General features: G+C 40.6%; 3 protein-coding genes across 4 annotated transcripts; 1 reads left to right on the forward strand and 2 right to left on the reverse strand.

Moving 5' to 3' along the window:
* The first annotated feature begins 1,153 nt into the window (after nucleotides 1–1,153).
* ldha (lactate dehydrogenase A4) lies at nucleotides 1,154–7,969 on the forward strand. Of its 2 annotated transcripts, none has more exons than XM_027016357.3 (8): nucleotides 1,154–1,312; nucleotides 3,139–3,270; nucleotides 4,282–4,399; nucleotides 4,550–4,723; nucleotides 4,996–5,169; nucleotides 5,402–5,519; nucleotides 6,288–6,411; nucleotides 6,624–7,969. In XM_027016357.3, exons 2-8 carry the CDS (start codon nucleotides 3,142–3,144, stop codon nucleotides 6,786–6,788), a joined length of 1,002 nt encoding a protein of 333 aa, XP_026872158.1. In that variant the 5' UTR covers nucleotides 1,154–1,312; nucleotides 3,139–3,141; the 3' UTR covers nucleotides 6,789–7,969. The 2 variants fall into 2 exon arrangements, with proteins under 2 accessions (XP_026872158.1, XP_026872159.1); XM_027016358.3 differs by having other exon boundaries at nucleotides 1,162–1,312; nucleotides 3,142–3,270.
* Nucleotides 7,970–8,218: 249 nt separating this feature from the next.
* tsg101a (tumor susceptibility 101a) lies at nucleotides 8,219–15,035 on the reverse strand. Its single transcript, XM_027016356.3, has 10 exons — nucleotides 14,621–15,035; nucleotides 14,018–14,105; nucleotides 13,806–13,871; nucleotides 13,530–13,693; nucleotides 12,827–12,953; nucleotides 12,403–12,460; nucleotides 12,105–12,199; nucleotides 10,673–10,875; nucleotides 10,272–10,511; nucleotides 8,219–9,373 (listed from the first exon to the last, which is right to left on the reverse strand). Exons 1-10 carry the CDS (start codon nucleotides 14,660–14,662, stop codon nucleotides 9,284–9,286), a joined length of 1,173 nt encoding a protein of 390 aa, XP_026872157.1. The 5' UTR covers nucleotides 14,663–15,035; the 3' UTR covers nucleotides 8,219–9,283.
* A 73-nt stretch (nucleotides 15,036–15,108) lies between these two features.
* Nucleotides 15,109–18,363, reverse strand: zgc:123278 (tumor susceptibility gene 101 protein). The gene is made up of 7 exons (XM_027016411.3): nucleotides 18,181–18,363; nucleotides 17,304–17,521; nucleotides 17,061–17,148; nucleotides 16,859–16,924; nucleotides 16,582–16,745; nucleotides 16,143–16,233; nucleotides 15,109–15,725 (listed from the first exon to the last, which is right to left on the reverse strand). The coding sequence occupies exons 2-7, from the start codon at nucleotides 17,346–17,348 to the stop codon at nucleotides 15,610–15,612; spliced, it is 570 nt and encodes a 189-aa protein (XP_026872212.2). The 5' UTR covers nucleotides 17,349–17,521; nucleotides 18,181–18,363; the 3' UTR covers nucleotides 15,109–15,609.
* Nucleotides 18,364–19,767: the final 1,404 nt, after the last annotated feature.

Raw genomic sequence — 19,767 nt, forward strand, 5'->3', positions numbered from 1 at the left:
CTAATCTGTGCAAATTTCTTTTTAGACAGTTGCAATACTGCCTTTTGCACACACTGCTGTACACTGTAACTCACATTTACCCTAGCACACCTTTTAAAAATTATTAACAAACATCTGTTAAACACTGTCCAAACAAGAGATCTCATATTTTAGGCATCTTACCATCTTTATTTGTGCATTAGTTTTAGATTATTCTGTATTTTTAATATTCTCTAGTACTGTCATTACCTGTTGATCTAAAATGCTTTATATCTGTGCATGATATGTACAGTGTAGCCTATAGGTTTATTCATCTTTGACTTCAAGTTTATTAACTAGGGCATAGCCTTGTCATGTATGCTGTCATTTGCCTTTAAATAACATGTTCACAAGAAGTACTATAGCTTGCATTTATGTCTGGTGGTTAAGTAGTCAAATTCTAAAAGCTCAGGAGAATGTTGCAGAATTTAAAAGAATCGATTTATGCCATATATAAAAAATGAGGTGTTACATGGCCATGCAGTTTTAATGTGACTGATCACGTTCTAGTGCAGCAGTGAAATTAATAACAGTGCTGGAGTGTGAACAGTATTCTTATCACTAACAGATGTTTGCATCAGGTCTATGATTCAAAGCTGAGTTTTGTCCAATGTTTGTTTACTAACGCATGCATTCAATTGGATTTTCCGCTCACTTTCAAAGTTTCAAATATCATAACACACTGTCGCAATATTGTAACCGAGGAGCCTATCTAACCTAAACATTCTAATCTATAAAGATAAGATTTTTATTACTGTATATTGTAAAAATAAAGAGAAAAATAAATCACCAAATCTAAGGGATTTGCCAAATAATTAGGCAGAAAGGAAATGTGCTAATATATGACAAGCACCAATCAGAGAGCCAAATACCAACCATAATACCAAATATTGTCCTTATTGCTTGTAGTAAAAAAAATAGTATTGATAATAGCTTTAGTGCCACCACTGAACTACAAAAAAAACCCGACTGTTAGCGTAATATTACAGGGCAGGCGAGTAAGAGGAAAAACCCTTAAGATGCGAAAGGCGCCCCAGGCGTGAATCATTCGGCCATATCCGCTGCCTCCGTGACGTTTCCCTAACAAGGACGTGACTTCCCCCACGACGCCGCCCAGCCCGTCCGTATAAAGCGGGCCGGGCTTTATAAAGCGGACACCCCCTGCACTGAGCGCCATCGCTGCGGAACACCCCTGCTCCTCCACAGGCTGTCGGGACTGCACACCAGCCGAACACATTCCAGCTACATCTAATTTGCTCCTTTTACTGAAAAAGCCCCCAACAAAAGCGTGCAGGTGAGCCGATGACGGGGGATTTTACGTGTCGTTTGTACCGTTTTGCATCGGGGAGGAGAGAAACGTTCTGGTCGCTGTGGATACTCGATAGATATTATTCACCAAGTATAGCTGTCTGTCTTTTAATATCTCCGTTCTGGAGATGAAACGGGCCGGCGACGCACCGCAGGCTGTAGCCTGAAGGCTGTTCATACTTAACGTTTGTCACGCCCGTGATGTGAGGATGTGGATGCCGTGATGGTGGCCTACGTTGGGGGTTTCGTGCTGTTAAAAAGACCTCTACCTAATTTAAGGCGTCCATCCGTGTTAACGTACTATAGCTGTAAAATAAACGGTCTTCCGTGCGTAGTGCAGATCCTCTAATGGCGTCGTAGCCTTCTCGGTTACATGGCGTGTTTTAACCTCTGTGCGATGGCCCACCATTTTCCTTTAGCGGAATACGTGCGCTTCAGATGCACGGTTATATAATCCATCGCCGAGGAAGACTTTGTCGTAAACCAGCTTCCATTATCTTGCTTTTCAGTCACATCACCTGTTGTTCAGCCTAATTTTGGGCGGGATGTCATTTATCTATACGTATAAATCTGCACGAGTTGGTTGCATGGTCTAGCTCGTCTCTCAAGGTCATGTGACGTAGAGAGCGCAAATAAGCGGCTTGGGCCGCTTTCTCGATGCTGTGAGTCATAAGACTGCGTGCCTCGTAAAACTGAACACGAACTGGTTACGGGTTCCTGCAGAAGTCTGCGGTTCCTCAGACGAGGGCAGTGTGACGAATGCTGGTAGCAGTAGTTCTGAATTACGCGATCAACGTAGGAGCTGAAAGCGTTTCACGAACAGGCGTCCTCCGGCCATTGAGTATGTGTATTTTGTATTCAGCGTATGTAAGCTTCATAGGAAAATGATGATGATGATGATGATGATGATTGATTTGTGGCACAGCCTATTTAAAGTGGGCCACATATCCTAAATTGACATCCCGAGATGGCCACGGCGCTTGCTCCAGTTTGCAGATGTCGGGACGTCTTCACTTTCCCACCGTTACGTAAGAGCCGCACTGGCCGGGATGAATCGTGGCAAATTTGAGACGTCAAGCTGAGGGTGTTTTCGTGACGGACACTCGGAAGAAAGCCAATGTCTAAAGTTCACTTAAATCAATCTATTTTTGGAATTTTTTTTTTTTCAGTTTACTTTCACTCCTACAATTTTGTCAACAGTGCTTTAATTCTGCCGTTTTTCCTTGTCCTCCTTTACCAAATCTAGGGAGTTTTTTTTTTTTTTTTTTTTTTTTTTAAAGCTACTTTAAAATTAAAAATGTAGTTAGTTGACTTGATTATTGACTGCCCTCTCCCTCATGTTACAAGTGGCTTATGTGATTATTATTTTTTTTTTTAAATAAATGGATTTTTTCCTTCTGACAACTCACTTGAGTATTAATCCTTACAAACTATTTTATCTGCACGCTTCTGCGTGCCACATACTCCTGTGAAGTAATGAACTCACTAGTGCCTAGTCTTGTCTACTGAACAAGCAGTAACAAATTTGTGTTAAACAACTACAAATGGTGACCCCTAATAATGAAGGTTCCAGTAGAGAGGTAGAGCAGGTTGGATCGTTTGACGTGTCGATTCTGTTGCCCGCTGTATTGGATGGGGTTCTTGATCTAGCTGATGAAATGCACTGGACCACCATCATGCAAGCTGCACCCTGACCAGTGTTTCTTTTCTTTGATTGTATTGTTGTCAGCATTTGACCATTTCATCAAAAAGCTCTTTAGCAAAACACCACTGACTGGAGTAGCCAATGAACATTCCTCTGTGCTGTTGCAGAAGATGGCATCCACCAAGGAGAAGCTGATTGCCCACGTGAGCACAGAGACGCCCGTGGGCAGCACAAACAAGGTGACTGTGGTTGGCGTAGGCATGGTTGGCATGGCGGCAGCCATCAGCGTCCTGCTCAAGGTCAGTGCACTCAATTCTGTGCCAAGTTTAGCATGCATGTAGTATTACGATTGTGTGTGTGTGTGTGCATGCTGAGTTTGGCAATTATCTGAATGATCTGGTGTTTTACTGTGAATGTTGTTTTTAACAGAACAAGGTGACTGGAAATCTGGTAACATGGAACATTAGAATTGGACTATTCATCAGTTTAAACTAGATTTTGTTGACATGCCCATAGGCTGAATATAATGTTGAGCCAAGCAATACGGGCAGGCAAATCGGAGTGTGATCTGAGAGCCGAGTAAGGGTCAGGGTCACTGATCCCTGCTGTAGGACGACTCGGGTCAGACTCGAGCAGAGACGCGTAGTCCAGAGACGTTCCGCACCCATGCATGCTCAGTGATTCACAGAGGCGCTGGCAAGTTGCAGTCCAGAAACCACCCTTGTTGGTGTTGGCTCCCGTTAGACGTAAAGCAACAGAAGCTTCATTATTCCTCTCGTGAAGTTTTTATATATATGTTTATGAAGAGGAAAGCTAAAAAAGAGGGGTTGCTTTTCATACTGCCCATAAACTGAATTCTGCCGTTTCTGAGTAGATCAAAATCTCTGGCAACATTCAACTGTGATCCCCAGAGCTCAAGACTAAGCAAAGTCACTAGACTGAGTGAGACTTCTCCTTTGTCCAGGTCCATTACACAGATAAAAGCAGGTTACTCAATCATGGTCCCACACCTAATTGTTGTTGTTGTTGTTGTTGTTGTTAATAATAATAATAATAATATTATTAATGCTTAATATTAATAGCTAATGCATGCCTAATACCAGCATGTGACTTTAAGGACATCGTTATCAAAATTTTGCCTTCTCCAACACTTTAAATGTGTCTAAATTTATTTAACCTTTGAGTTAATACATCGCACATACTAAATTTAAATCAAACTATAAATTTTAATGAACGAGGCGGTCTCTTGTCCAAATGCATCAACATTTTACTTGCTTCAGGCATAAAACCCATGTGTAATGTGTGTCCAGGATCTAACTGACGAGCTGGCCCTGGTTGATGTCATCGAGGACAAGCTGAAGGGTGAGGTTATGGACCTGCAGCACGGCAGCCTCTTCCTCAAGACCCACAAGATTGTGGCTGACAAAGGTGTGGGAAGCATAACACTGATTTTGCTACTAAACTAAATTAAAAAGTTTTATGAAGGGCAAACTTCACCATAGTTAATAACTTGTGCAAACCGTTGAAGCCGAGACGCGTCTCTGGCACTACTGAAGCTGAGTTTTTGTTTTTTCTCAGACTACAGCGTGACGGCCAACTCCAAGGTTGTAGTGGTGACTGCTGGTGCTCGTCAGCAGGAGGGTGAGAGCAGGTTGAACCTGGTTCAGAGGAACGTCAACATCTTCAAGTTCATCATCCCCAACATCGTAAAGTACAGTCCCAACTGCATCATTCTGGTGGTGTCCAACCCAGGTTAGCCATCTGCTCTCCCCCAAAACTGCTTCTGTGAACTTCAGACTGTCCCAACAGTTCTTATTGACTTCAAATTCTCCTCCAACAAAGCTCCTGTTTGACTTGCCCTCATTTGGCAGTTAATATCATACAGTATCAGCTCACGTCTTAATAAAATGTACTTTAGATGTCGGCTCAAAGGTCACCTTTATTGGCTTTGTCGTTGTGAAGATCTGTACTATGAGGAATCATGGCTGCAGACTCCGTATCAATGACTCCTGCATTTTGTTCAGTCGACATCCTGACCTACGTGGCCTGGAAGCTGAGCGGTCTTCCCAGGAACCGTGTGATCGGCAGTGGCACTAACCTGGACTCCGCCCGCTTCCGCTTCCTAATGGGCGAGAAGCTGGGTATCCACCCCTCCAGCTGTCATGGCTGGGTGATCGGCGAGCATGGCGACTCCAGCGGTGAGAGCCGTGTCCCTTCCATGTGGTTTTGTTTTTGTCTTCCCCCTTTACTTTGCTCATCTTGTGTGAAGTAGAATGAACATTTTACTTATTATCAGACTGATTTAGTCACATTCATCATACAGGCGTAAACGAAGGCGACTTAGAATAATGGGTTAATAATGCTGTTGAGGATGGTCAGTAGACCACGGTTTCAGAAGTGTGTGTGTGTGTGTGTGTGTCTCTCTTGCAGTGCCTGTGTGGAGTGGCATGAACGTGGCTGGTGTTTCTCTGCAAGGGCTCAATCCAGATATTGGCACAGACAAGGATAAAGAAGACTGGAAGAACGTCCACAAGATGGTGGTCGATAGGTAATGAGTGTACTGCAACCTTGGTGGCCTTTAGTTGACTGACGCACAACTCCTGTATAAGACGTTTTCTCAGTTGGGAATCTGAAAGTATAGAATATACTTGCTTCTGACAAGTCCCCTCTTGTCTGGCATGAAAGGGGGGTGGGTGGGGTGCAGTTTGTTCACTGGGAGTAAAACGTTTAGAAGGAGAATCCTGTCCTTGGCCGGGTAGCTTGGTGTGCTTCTGTGCAGAGCATCTTTTTATAACGTAGTCTTCAGTTATGACACTTTTATTGGCTGTGGACAATGCACTTCCTTTAGTATGATGCAATAAGTCTTTCCTAAGCATATCCTGGGTGTTGTCAGTATTTCTAAAACGCTGACCATCTATAAAGTCTAAATCGGTTGTTTCACTTCGACAGATTAAAACTGCATAGCAAGGAGCCATTATGTTGATGGATCATTAAGCCCAATTTCTTATTTAGGATTTTTTTTTTTCCACCCTCAATTATAATATAAAGCAAAGAAAATGCTCAGGTTTTTGTATCCATTTAATTGTGGCATTCCTGTTTTTGCTAGTACACTGTGTCCATTCCCAATTCTCAAACAAAATGTCCTGATGCTTAGTGTACATTTTGAAGATGTCTCCAGATATTGTTTCCTGTATTGCCCAACATTAAAATTCTGATCTAGCCATTTAGTAAGCCTGCCATTTAAGAGCAGCTGAGTGAGTATACTTTCAAATAATAAACCTCAGTGTTCCCTGTTTTTCCCTGTCTGGATTTCCAGTGCATATGAGGTCATCAAGCTGAAGGGCTACACCTCCTGGGCCATTGGCATGTCCGTAGCAGACCTGTGCGAGACCATCCTGAAGAATCTGCACAAGTGTCACCCAGTGTCCACCCTGGTTAAGGTGAGGGCTCCTCCTGTCCCTTCCATATACCTCCTAATACCTCCACAGTTATAGCAGCCCAGAAGTCATCACCGAATGCACGGCATGGCAAACCCCCACAACGGTCTGGACCTGCTGACGTGGCCCAAAGGAGCAGCGTCGTTGCGCGTGCTTGATTTAATTTTTTTTTTTTTTTTTTTTTTTTTTCTTCTCTCTCTCTCGACTGCCATCAGGGAATGCACGGCGTGAAGGATGAGGTGTTCCTGAGCGTGCCCTGTGTGCTGGGCAACAGCGGCCTGACCGACGTGGTGCACATGACCCTGCAACCCGACGAGGAGAAGCAGTTGGTGAAGAGTGCAGAGACGCTGTGGAGCGTGCAGAAGGAGCTGACCCTGTGAACTGCACCACCAGCCTCCAGAATGTAACTCGTGGCACAGCCCTGATGGGGGGGCTTCCCAAAATGCCTCTTAATCTTAAACTTGCCTAAAATAATCTGTTAACCCCTCAAGTTCCACCACATTGGATATGTCCAAGCAGACCAGTCCCATAGACCAACACTCATGAGAATAACCTTAGAGGATGTACAGTCATGTGAAGAAGTACAACTCATGTTTATTTTTAACATATGCAGACATCAGCATTTGATCTTCATTTTTATATGTGACGGATGTAATTGAACAAAAAAAAAAAACCTGAAATGGTAGGGGTGTCTTTACTTTATCCACACAAAATGTGTTTATACAAAAGACTATAAAATGTAGATTTGTACACCTTTCTGTCAGTATTGTTGAATGAAGATCAGATATCTGCATGTTTGTAGGGTAAAAAGTCCAAATGTTACATGCTGTACTTGTTTTCACATGACTAATTATTTAAATGTTAAATGTCCTTTGTAAAATTCATCGTCTGTTTGGGTGCCTTGTCTTCCTTGCTGTGCTAGTAATTTTACTTTAACAAAATAAAGGAAAAAAACTATTTATGAGCAGGATTTGCCAGTTTGGGCCTTTTGGTATTTGTATTCTGAGCAAGCATTCCATACCATTTATTGATCCTGGTGCAAAAACAGTCAAACCAACTTCACTACCCAGGGTTGTCAGTTAAATGCTAGCCAAGGGAGTAACTTGGATCAAAGCATGCAAGTTTAGAACTACAAAATTAACCCCACCACCACTGATGTAATTGTTTTATGGGTAAAGACAATCTCCACCTCAGACCTCATGGCCATCAGTTATATGAACACAGGTTCACTTTGTTCACATCTATACTAAGTGGAACAATATACCATAATTGAGAACCAAGTGGAAGTTTGTTCTGGCAGAAGAATTGCAGAGCATATATTAGAGATGTATTTAGATATTATTTAAATAGTAATCCCACCTACTTGTAATACATATCTGTTCATCCTTTTGCATTTCATCTGGAAAAAGGTTCTTTTTGTATTTTTATTTTGGAACGGAACATGGTTCCTTCCAGGAGAATCTTGCTCAGATGTGGAGCTAAACATGGAACCTGTCATGTCCCAGCAGACAGCCAGCTCACAACTCACTCCCTCCTCCAAATAAAGGTGGACTAAACATGAGCCCAATGCTTTTGTCTCCTGTGTGTGTGCACTAGTGCCTAAAATCTTGGGAGAATGTGTAGGGATAAAAGCTGACTGCACAGAAACAGCATGGCTTGCAGTTCCACAACTTTACAGCCACTGTTTTGTAGGCCTAATGAATGATTAATTTTACTTGAACAAAATAATGCACTATGTAGTCAGTCTACAGCTTGTGTCTAAATTTAAAATACCAAAGCAAACAAACATGAGTACATAAAAAACCAGACATGAGTATAAAAGACCTGCTTTATTGAGCTACTGCTATCAATGCCTACAGGTCTGAAAACAAAGTTGCATGGAAGATCTTTCTAATAAAAAGAATTTACAAATTAATAAAATCTAGTTAACAACCTAAAGTGCATTTAAGGAAAAAATATGAACATATGAACCTGTTTACAAATAATTTGTCAAAAGTAATTTTTTTTTTATTGTTAATTGCTATGAAACCTATTAGAAAGAATAAAAAAGTAACCAGCATTCCAAAGCCAACGCCATTCAAACTAAGTGGACATACGAGCATTCACACAGGCCCACGCAAACCACATACACAAGTGAAGGCAAAAGGTCTAACGTGTTGTAGCCTTTTTAGTTTTTAACATTTAAAATATGTGAAAACCAAATACCTTTAAACACAGCTACATACTTTATAGTTGAAACATTGCAACAGCCATTGCAACATTGCAACAGCCATGAACCAGAATACAGCAAGCCGACCTCTGAGACAGAAGAAACGGCCCAAATCAGAAGTAAAATCATTTGAAATACAGAACCATACAGCACACAACACAATCCCTCGCTATTCCTAATTGAGTGTGGAACAGTCATTCAACAGTTTCTGGCTAAATGACCACCTTGGGGGGGGGGGCATTATAGTTACAATCCTCTGCCATCATAGTTTGATATAAAAAAAACATAATAAATGAAGTGTCTGAATGCCACAAATAAATAACAGATGCAGAGAGAAAGGTCTAGGACAGGGAAGCGTGTTCATAGATTCATAATATTATTCCTACATTCGTGAACAGACAGACATTTACACCATAGCCCTGACCCCAATCTGCTGAACGGGGTATCGTTCACCACAACAGAACTTTATTACATACATATCGACATAGATAATTCAGTGCCTCACAATCCCGAATGAGAAAACAATGAGGAGAAAGAACAGTAAAAGGTATCTGCAAAAGGTGGACTTCTGAGAATAACTCCAAAAGACAGATTTGTGTGATAAATGGAGCAAGAAAGGAAAACAGAAAAGAAAAGGACAAAAGATGCTTTTAGGTAGCAGCGGGTTCAGCAGAGGTCGCTGAGTCCAGCCGTTTTGCGGGCTTTTTGCATGAGTGCCCGCAACTGAAACTGCTTACGGGACAGCAGGCGCACGTGCTGCAAGGGAACCATGAACAGAGAGATCAGCTACTGTTCAACCCAGGAAGCTCCACATGCTTCCTGGCAAATATTTATACACACACTGAATGGCCACTTATTAGAGACACCCATCTAGTAGCATGGTAGACATCCTTTGGCCTTCAGAACCCAATCCAGAACCAATGATCAATGACTTCAGAACCAGGCGCATTGTCCTGGTGAAAGTGTCCTTCTGCCATGAAAGGATGAACTTGGTCGGCCACAACGCTTAGGTAAACTCTACTATTCAAACTTCCATCCACAGGTATCGGAGGACCCTGGGTGTGCCAAGAAAACATTCCCACACCATCACTCCACCTCCACCAGCCTGAACTGTTGACCCTGACAGGAAGGGCTCACTTATTCATGCTGCTTGCACCAAATTCTGACCCTCTCATCAGCATGGTGAAACATAAATCTGGATTCATCTGACCACGTGATCCAGTTTTTGCACTCTTTTGCCTGCTGGAGTCTTGGCTTTTTGGTTCCCTTATACAGCAGTGGCACTGGAACTGGTTGTCTGCTGTTATAGCCCATCTTTGCTAAAGGGATGAGTTAGGTGTTTGGACACAGTAGCACGAGCCCTGTATTCCACTGCATGTTCATCAGAACAATTCTTGACATTCTATTCCGACCCCTTTCATCATCAAGTTGTTTACAGCTACAGGATCCCCTTTCGCTGCATGTTTTTCCTTGATCATCTCAGAATACTCTCGACATGGTTGCACAAAACCCAAACAAACAAAAAAACTGATGCACAGAAAACTTGCTGCACTCTGAGCTCACATGTCTAACTGTGAGGGGCAGGTGTCTCTAATAAAATGACCATTCAGTGTGTGTGTGTGTGTGTGTGTGTAAATATAAAAGATGAACCAACCTTGAGAAAGACCTCAAGGTCGATGACACCTCTGCGCAGTGCCTCTCCGAGGTAGAAGATGGTGTCCTCGATGGCATTCTCCTCTGCGTAAAGGTTCAGGATCTGCCTATAGAGTGGAGCTGTGGGGACGATGACATCATCGATGTCGTTGTTCTCCGACTGATTTTCCATTTTCTCCAGAGCCTCGGTCAGTTCTTCATCTTTCTTTTTTAGGAGATCAATATTCCTGTCCACTTCAGCCTGAAAATACAATTATGGACGCAAATGCACAATAGGATTTATCGATAAAAGTGGATGGGAAAAAACACAACCAACCATTCCACAAGAACATACGCTGACAAAAGAGAGATTCCAGCCTGAAGGTTTTAAGACCCTCTGGGCCTAGCAGGGACCATTCTCACCACTTCCTGGTCCAGGCGAGAGACCATTTCCTCCAACTTTTGATGGCCTTTCTTCAGGTCCTCTTCGGTGCGTTTGAGGGCGTCCAGCTCAGCCTGGGCCCGGTCCATCTCCTCCTTCATCCTCCAGCGCAGCTTATCGCTTACTGCCGAGATGAGAGAGGCTCGGATGGTGTCCTCTCCTATGGTGCCGTCCCGACTTGGCCCTGAAGGGAGAGGGGAGAGGGTCCTTTTCATTTTGCAGCTGCATGTCACATTGCATATAAAAAAGAAAACGTTTATAAGTGCCCGAGGTGACAATCGTGTTGTTTAATGACCCTTTCTGCCACAACAGTAAAAATGTAGCCTCTAAAGTTTATTTTGCGAGTAAAGACCGTGCCTTCAGTTAATCAGTTACAGTCGGAGGAGCAGAACGGGGAAAAGACTGAGCACTTGAGCTGGGGTTTGGAGCAGCTGCTGCTTTGCATTATTACGCTGAACCTCCCTCATCTGAAGAACAGAGAGACAGGTGCAAAAGTCAAGCAGAAGAGGGCGAAGACATGGCTTGTGAAAACCTATCTGGGAGATCAGAGGGCAAGTTGAGAACACAGCCAGCTTGCTAGGAGGAAGGAGATTCAGGCACTGCCTTCCTCCGAAACATCGGATATTGTACAACACCATTACAGATTTAGGAACTAATGGGGCTAAAAGCTGCCCCTTCTGACACAGAACTGCTGTAGCCCTACAGTCTCTAGCAGACAGTCCTGCAGGGAGGAGCACTCCACCTCCAACCTGCGTTCAGCACTGTGAATGCCACAGTTCAGATCACCACCACATTGGGAAGCCCTTCATGGAACCTTATCCCCTCCCAGCCCACTCTAAATATAGGCGCTCGCAGGCCAGGAGGCTACACGCTGGCCCTTTCAAACTACATCCACTAAGGAATTTGACCTTTTCTACCTTGTATCTAGTTACAGCCTCGACCTTTCAGAGCACTCCAGCAGGGTCACAATAACTAGGTGTAGACCCAAACAGAAAGTCAGAGGTCAGGGTCAGGGAAAGGTCAACAACATAAAAATGCCATGCTTTTTTACCAACACCTCTAATATTATTATGGCCTCATCTGTTTGCTGTATGTGGACATTGTAGGATAAGGAAAGCGCACACTCAGCACAAAGTTACTATTCATATTGGATAACTGCATAATATAGTCTACTGTATTGCATCCTAGAAACACTAAACTGAATTTTAGAGTGTAACCTAAAAATTAAAAAAAGAAACGTGATGGGGTTTGAAATTTGGCCTTGCAATTAAAGTGATTTACATTTGCTAGCATCCTGATTCAGGCTTATCTTCAGGGTTACTTTCAGCAGGAACCTGTATACAGTCCAGCAGTTCTTGTTAAATATATTTAATGAACTACAAATCCCAAAAAACAAGCAGGATCATAACTCACCAACAGTAGTAACTGGAGGCTGGGAAGGGTAGTGTGCAGGCCCCCCTGTGGCAGGATACGTAGTCCCTCCAGGATAAGGATAGCCTGGGTAACCACTACAGCATAAAAAATACATAAATTACAAAACCACTCGCTCACACATACCAAATGCATCAAGAATACATGATTGTATTCTCGTCATCAAACCGACCTCCTCTATTTGTTAAAGACCTACAGCACTGTGGTAATATGTTCACAGATGCATCATGTTGTTAAGGACATGTTCATAATTTACAGAGTTCTTTGGAAAGCGCATTACCATGGATTAGGGTTTGGCCCATAGGCAGACACAGCAGGCATGCCAGGCATATAGGACTCTAGATGGAAGAGACGATAATGCAAATGCTCAAAACAATGCCGGGGATGAGGGACACCTTTAGTCCGAGGCAGGCGTTACGCAGATCGCCCTCATACACGTCCACAACCCCGTTTCTGAAGAGATTATATCTAGACCTGAACTAAATTACACTGACAATGGAATGTTTGAAAGTAAAGGCCCAGATCTAGAGGACAAAATTTTTTAAAGTTTTAAATCAATTTCCATGATGAAAAACTGATGTCATACGATGCACATTTTCACAGTTACATTTTTAAAGGCTTCCTGAGAACCGATAGCGATGCACGGGCGTGGTATGAATGTCTAAAAGATCCTGTGTGTGACAAAGCATACTGAGGCATCTTACGAGTGGGGGGCCCGGTGGCCTGAAAGGGCTGGTAGGGGGGCTGAGTGGTGGGCCTGGAGAACACAGGAGGCTCCTCCCCAAAAACAACAATCATCACCTGGATCAGGCCATACAAGTCAGACTGAGGCTGGACGAGACAACACACACACAAACAGATTACAATTACACTTCAAAACAAGGTACCCGGTACTGATCTCACATTTGTCTCTTAATTTGAAGTGCTTGAGTAATATGAGACCTGTCATTACCTTTCAGAACCAGAAAGGTTACTAAAAATTAGAAATCCACTAATATATGGGTTAGGCTAGCTTTTCCTAAGGCGGCAGATGAGTAACCAGATACTTCGTTTTTCCCTTGTCGTGAATGAACATCAGTTAAACGGGCACAGCTGCATACTTACCACTGCCATATAAAATATATTTGCATCATGCAAATCTACCACATATGTTTATCACCTGACCATGACATACTTATATTCCACTGTACAAGTGGGTACCCAGGCAAGTGGCCCACCAAACAGCCAGAACAGTAAGGTTTTAAGGTCACAAGACGACTCAACAAGCTTTTATACCTAAAAGGTAATGTGAGTATAATTATATACATTTAATATAATAAGTACTTAGAAACATGAATGTATGTATTCACCCAAAACATAAAGAACGTTCTTTATAGATTAATGAATGCCAAGATGAATGTGTCTTACATGCTTCCATTCATGCAGATAGGGCAGATAGATCTTTCCATTGGCGTCAATGTGTTTCCCAGTCTTAATCATCATCGCACTGGTAGGCTTCACAAAACAAATGGGAGGATTGTAGGGATACGTGTCCAGCAGCCATAGACAAACAGGTATATTATACACATTTCCTAAAGAGAGAACAACATTAGGGGATAACCTGCATTCATCTGAAATTGTAATCCATGGATTAAAAACATCTTTATGATTACAAAGACTCGCTTGTCAACCTGGGCTTCGCACCTCTATAGCTTACTGGCACTGTTCCTGTTAAACTCATTAACTCCCTTGATGATCCATCATTGAACACTATGAATGAAATGAAAGAAATATTATTAATTATGCCTATTACTCATTTTAGGGTTAGAAACATCTCAGATACAACAAACTTTTATATCTGTACAATATACTGCACAACTATCTGACTAATGGGAAACAGAAGGGTCAAAACTCACCATAAGCATCCATCAGAGGTTTAAGATCTTTGTATTGCAAGATGACATTTGTAATCTCACGAACAGTTAGGTCGCGGTATTTGTATTGCTGAACAAGACAGGAAAATATATCCAAGGTTATTTATACAATTTAAGTAATAAGAACCACTCACATCCAGTAAAAAAAAAAGAGAAGTTCGATTGAGCTTTTGAGTTTATGAAGTAATGTAAACTTAGATGGCTACTGTTTACAAAAACTAAAATTATTTAACTGCAGTGTTCTGACAATAAACAAAATCGTAATTGGTTGAACAGTTTAACGTTAATACGATGGAACAGTCGTGGCAGTGATCATGTACAGTTGTTTTAACTTTCGTGTAAAGGTGCCACACATCTGTACATGGCTAGCCATTCATTTGCCAGTAACTCACTACAATCAACAAACACCGCGTGACTAATGGGCTAATTCAGCCTAGTTCACGTTAGATTGTGGTTAGCTAACTCTAGCTTGCAAATTTAAATGCCGCATTCCAGCAAGTTGGCTGACTGACTATCATAAATCACTCAAATATAATCAATCCCTTAATTTATAATAACTAACCCCTAGCTAGTTACCCAACGTACCTTGAGCATCTTTTTAAGTGCGCTTTCGTTGACAACCGCCATAGCCGATCCCTTAAAACTTACTTAGCAAGCTAGGTACAATTGTTGAGAAATAAGCCTAGATAAAACTTGGATAAATAGATAACGTTAGCTAAATTAAATATATACAATGTTAGCTAAGCAGGTAGCGAACTGCTAAGCTTTCTAGTTAGCTAGCTAGCTAGCTACTTTCCTCGACACTCGCCTAGTCTCCGCTAATCCGAGCCACGGCCAGGAACCTGTCAAATCGAAAAACCCTGATGCATTAAATATTATTTTTAAGATAAGTAGACGACGACCACCTTACTGATATATCACCCAGTCAAGGTTAAAATTCAGCCGTCTCTAACCAAGTCACTTATTGAAATTTCTGACAGCTAGTTACAAGTTTCACGGGAATGGTCAATAACACAAGTGACGTGTACTTTGCCAAAATGGATTGCCTGACTTTCTCGCAAACTGACTACGATATTTCAAAGTAAGAGTCTTTTATTTACTGTTAACCAGCCATGTATTAACAAAGACAGGGAAATGCTTATAGTAGGATAGTACTAGGATAGTATAGTTCGTTCAAAATATCTTTCACAGATGATATTCAAACAGACCTGAATGTATGTTTTTAAATAAGTCTAGTTCAAAGAATTTTAGTTTATTCTATGAGTAAATGACAAAGCACTTTTGTAAGTCGCTCTGGATAAGAGTGTCTGCTAAATGCCGTAAATGTAAATGTAAATGTAGTTTTATTTCTACTAGCCATTAAAACAAATGATGCATTCAAGTTGTATTACATCTGTGATTAATAACAGCAAACTTAAATCTTGCTTCACTGCATTCCTGACAATGGATAATCTCTTTTGTTGTCCTAGTAATGTGTACCATACATTTTATACATTAATTACACATAATTAAATGTTAATAAATACCATTAAATGAAATGCATACAATACAAAATATGAATACAGTTCGTACAGTCAACAGTTGGTTTCATTGTTTCCTTGGAAAGGAAGCCCATCCTCTCTCAACAGTGCCACACAGTTCTCTGCCACTGAGTATGCCTGTGAATTTGTTAGGGCCTTTTGTTCCGAACCTGTGCCAAATGTAATCCAGGTTAAGATATGAGGCAAATTAAGATTTGTTCATTACATTTATGCCTACATTTATGCTACATTTAGTATCCTATCATTGTATGTAATAAATGTCTTTAATAGTCTTAGACATTTGAGACAGTGTATTGTTAAAGATAGGCTAAATCTATATTCCTATTATTTATATTTCCCTAAAACAACTTGAGCAAAGGACAGAGAGAGTTGGTGTTATGGTAAAGTAGAGCTCTTGGTTATCAAGACATGCCTGTTGTGGGTACAGATACACACTTCACCACACTTCACCAGTATTGACGTCATATCACATATTATAGCACACAGACTTGATAAACAAGTAGAAATAGTGAGTATAGAGTGTGGTTGGTGCATTAGCCACTAAAGTAGTGAAGTGGCATTCTTACTTTTATCTGCCTTGGGCCGCATACACAAAGGAGGCGTCTCACTAAAGACAGCAATCATCACTTGAATCAGGCTAATGAGGTCATACTCAGGCTGTAGAACAGATAAACACAAACAAGCACAGACATTTGACTGCACGTGTTTAACATTGGTTCTGCAGATGTCTTTTTCAAAAGGTCTTTGCAATGTTTTACATTATATAGTGCCAAATGCATTAATCTGTATACATAATTATTACAATTATTATTAAAAAAAATTTTCCCACTGTACAAACACAGAGTTCAGGTTAAATTCGACATTTGTCACTAGCCAGTTGCTTACCTTAAGATAATTCGGTTTTGTTTTGTTTTTTTATAATAACTATCCATATTTGTAACTCTTTTCAGAAATTGGATGCAACTGAGTGTGTTTATTAAAGAAAAAAAGAAAAAGAAAACTTGCATGTGTCCATTCGTCCAAATAGGGTAGTAAAACCTGCCCATTATTATTCATATAGCTGCTTGAAATAACCATCATCTCTTTGGTGGGATGTACATAGCAGATTGGAGCAGTGCAGGGATAGCTTTGTTCCAACCATATACATACTGGGGTGTTATAATGCTTCCCTAGAACATAAAATATTTTACGTTTTAGCACACCGCATTCTTTAGAATCTGACACAATCGTGAGATATCACTGTGACTTTTTTAATCTATGAAAAAGATAAGTAGTCACTTACCTTGGCACACCACTTGGATGGTTCCTACCAAGCTTATCAATTGTTTCACAGTGCCATCAGTGTAAACTGTTTAATATGAACAAATATACATTTTGTAAGATTAAACTGTTAATGACAGTTCTGTGTGATTTGAAGAATGTCAAGTTTGTTATGTTAAGCACAAATGTACCTCTATCTTGGCCAAAAATTGTGAACCACTCACCAAATCTGTCTAGCACTGGTTCCAGGTACTTGTACTGGGACAGGACAGTTATGATCTCTGCCAAAACCACTTTTCTGTGTTTATATGTCTAGGAGCATGCCAACACACATCTTAGTACACACACACATTTTATATATATATATATATATATATATATATATATATATATATATATATATATATCTCAAGACGGATATTTCTCTGCTACTGTGATAAAAAAAAGAAAAGAACTAGAGTTCTTACCTTAGGTAACATTTTCTTCACAGATTTCTTAGTTATAGTTGTCATGATTATGCTGGATTAAATAGACACCCTATTTTTTTCCTGAACTATAACACACAATAGGTGTGCTATGTTTTTGTCTTTCCTTGAAGTACGTGTGTTTGGACTATGCCTTGGGTTTTCTGCAGGCTTATTTCCTGGATTTAAGGAGAGCCAATAGCCAGCTGGAGTTATATTGCCTATAAATTGCAGATAACATGACATTTTTAGAATATTTTTAGTTGAAAAAAACTATGTTAAACTATGACAACAAATTAACAGAGTTGATGTTGTAGTATATAATTTACTTCAGTATCATAAAAGCATGGGACTAAAATTAAGATAAATGCTAACCACAGACAAATAAAAACACACACACACACACACACACACACACACACACACACACACACACACAAAGTGCATGTCTTTCCTGTTTTCTTGTAGGCTCTGTTACAAATTCCTGTAAAAATGCCCTGTACTACTTCCTGGATGGCCTACATAGAGATTAGACTTCCCATCTGTTTCAATATTAAGAATTGATTCCATATTTTACACACTCATACAACAACTCACATGTACTGAACAGCTATTAAAAATCTATCAAAACACAACTTTAAAACTTTGCCACAAAGTGTCATGCCTTCAGCCTCAGACTGCCTTCCTGCAAACTACATTCCACAGAATCCCCTGTTCTATTGTGATTTTTTGCTGAGGTTGTTCCTTGTTTTGACTTTTGCCAATCTCCTTGTCTTCCGTCTGAGCCAGCCCCTTTCATTGTCAGTCTGCTTGTACTTATTGTTCTTAATATCAACCTACACCTGTTTTTTTAACATTTGGAGTTTGGATTGTCCTTCACCTATTAAATTTGTTGGATTTTACGTGCGAGCGACTCCACCTCCCAAGCGTGACACAAAGGGTTCTCCATCTCCTTTACTGGAAAACACAAAACACAAAACTGCTTTTTATTCAATAATATTTTGACCATTCACATGTAATTACTGATCCACTTTCTGTATTTAATATCATTATTTTCTGTGGGTTACCTTGTCTGGACTACTTTTGTTTTGATCATGCCTCTCACTTTTAAATTGTAGCATTTTATTTAAGACCAAAGGTGTCACAATAAAAGAATAATGGCACCTAACAAATTAAATTTTCTATGCTACCTTACAGTGCAATCCACTTTAACCTACAAGCTTTATTATTAACGTTTTAGCATTTAGTTTTAACGTTAACCTTTTCAACCAATTCCGATTTCGTTTAATATCAAAATAGTGCAGTTAAATATTATTAATGTTTTGGCAGGCTATTTCTATTTCTGCATGAGTCATTCCACTGAACTAAGAGGAAGGTAAGACACAGTTCTGATGAGATGGGAACCAGTCTTTTGTGGTTGGACAGTTAAATGAAAATCACAATAGATATTTTATTTCTTCATCAGAAACCTGCTAATAACTGTAACTTTGGCCTCAATGAAGCAGCACACAACCCCGTTTTTTCAGTGGTTCCTAACGTTAATAAGATTTAGAATATCTATTAATCACTGAAACCTGTAATATTCACTTTGATAAGCATTTAAAACTTATTACGAATCATTTTTGCTATTTTGTAATGCTGTATTTAATCTTATATAGCAATTTGCAAGCCAGCAAAGGTTCAAATTTCCAGCTGTAAACTGGCAGCAGGAGATTCCAAGTGATAGCTTTATGAGTGCATAAAGGTAGCTAGCTGGCACTAGGTAGGTAGCAACATGATAGTATTTAACAGCTACCACATCTCTGAATGAGACTCTAGCAGTGTGTTTAACAACATTCATGTGTACACTTTTGCAACTTACAGTACAGACATATTAAATAGATTTATTATATGTAACAGGCTAAAGCCAAGCCCCAAATGAGATAACTATTTTTAACCCTTTGCGTCATAGGTGACATAGCTAATACGCACATGCATCATTATCTCCCAGCTTTATCTCCAAGAGACAGCTGAATTTACTGTCTGTTAAAATGGTCAGTCTCACGGTGTAACTAGCTACCTGTCTAAGGGTGAATAAAGTGCACTCTGGAATTTGTAGTCTTCACCAACCTTTTATGCAGCCTAGCCTAGTTACCCTAGCCTTGTGCCTTTATCTGTACCTTTAACCTGTGAATGGGTTTTATAATATCACGATCAGTCCCTTCCATCTTCCGTGTTGCCTGTTTTCCTTGTTTTCAGTTTAGTTCCGTTTTGTCCTCGCATTGTTTGAATGCTTACACCTGTCCCTCGTTTCTAGTTCACGTATTTAAACCCTGCTGTGTGCCTCGCTCGTGGCTGTTCATTGTTTGTATGGATGTTTGAATTATTGTTTGAATGTGTATCTTAGCCCTGAGTTTTCCCTAGCCTTAGTTATAGCCTGCTTTCCCGTGTGCCTTCGTGTGTTTGTTTTCTTTAATCATGTTTCCCC

This window comes from Electrophorus electricus, chromosome 4, assembly GCF_041902795.1.
Source record: "Electrophorus electricus isolate QZ-2024a chromosome 4, ASM4190279v1, whole genome shotgun sequence".
Taxonomy (NCBI): domain Eukaryota; kingdom Metazoa; phylum Chordata; class Actinopteri; order Gymnotiformes; family Gymnotidae; genus Electrophorus; species Electrophorus electricus.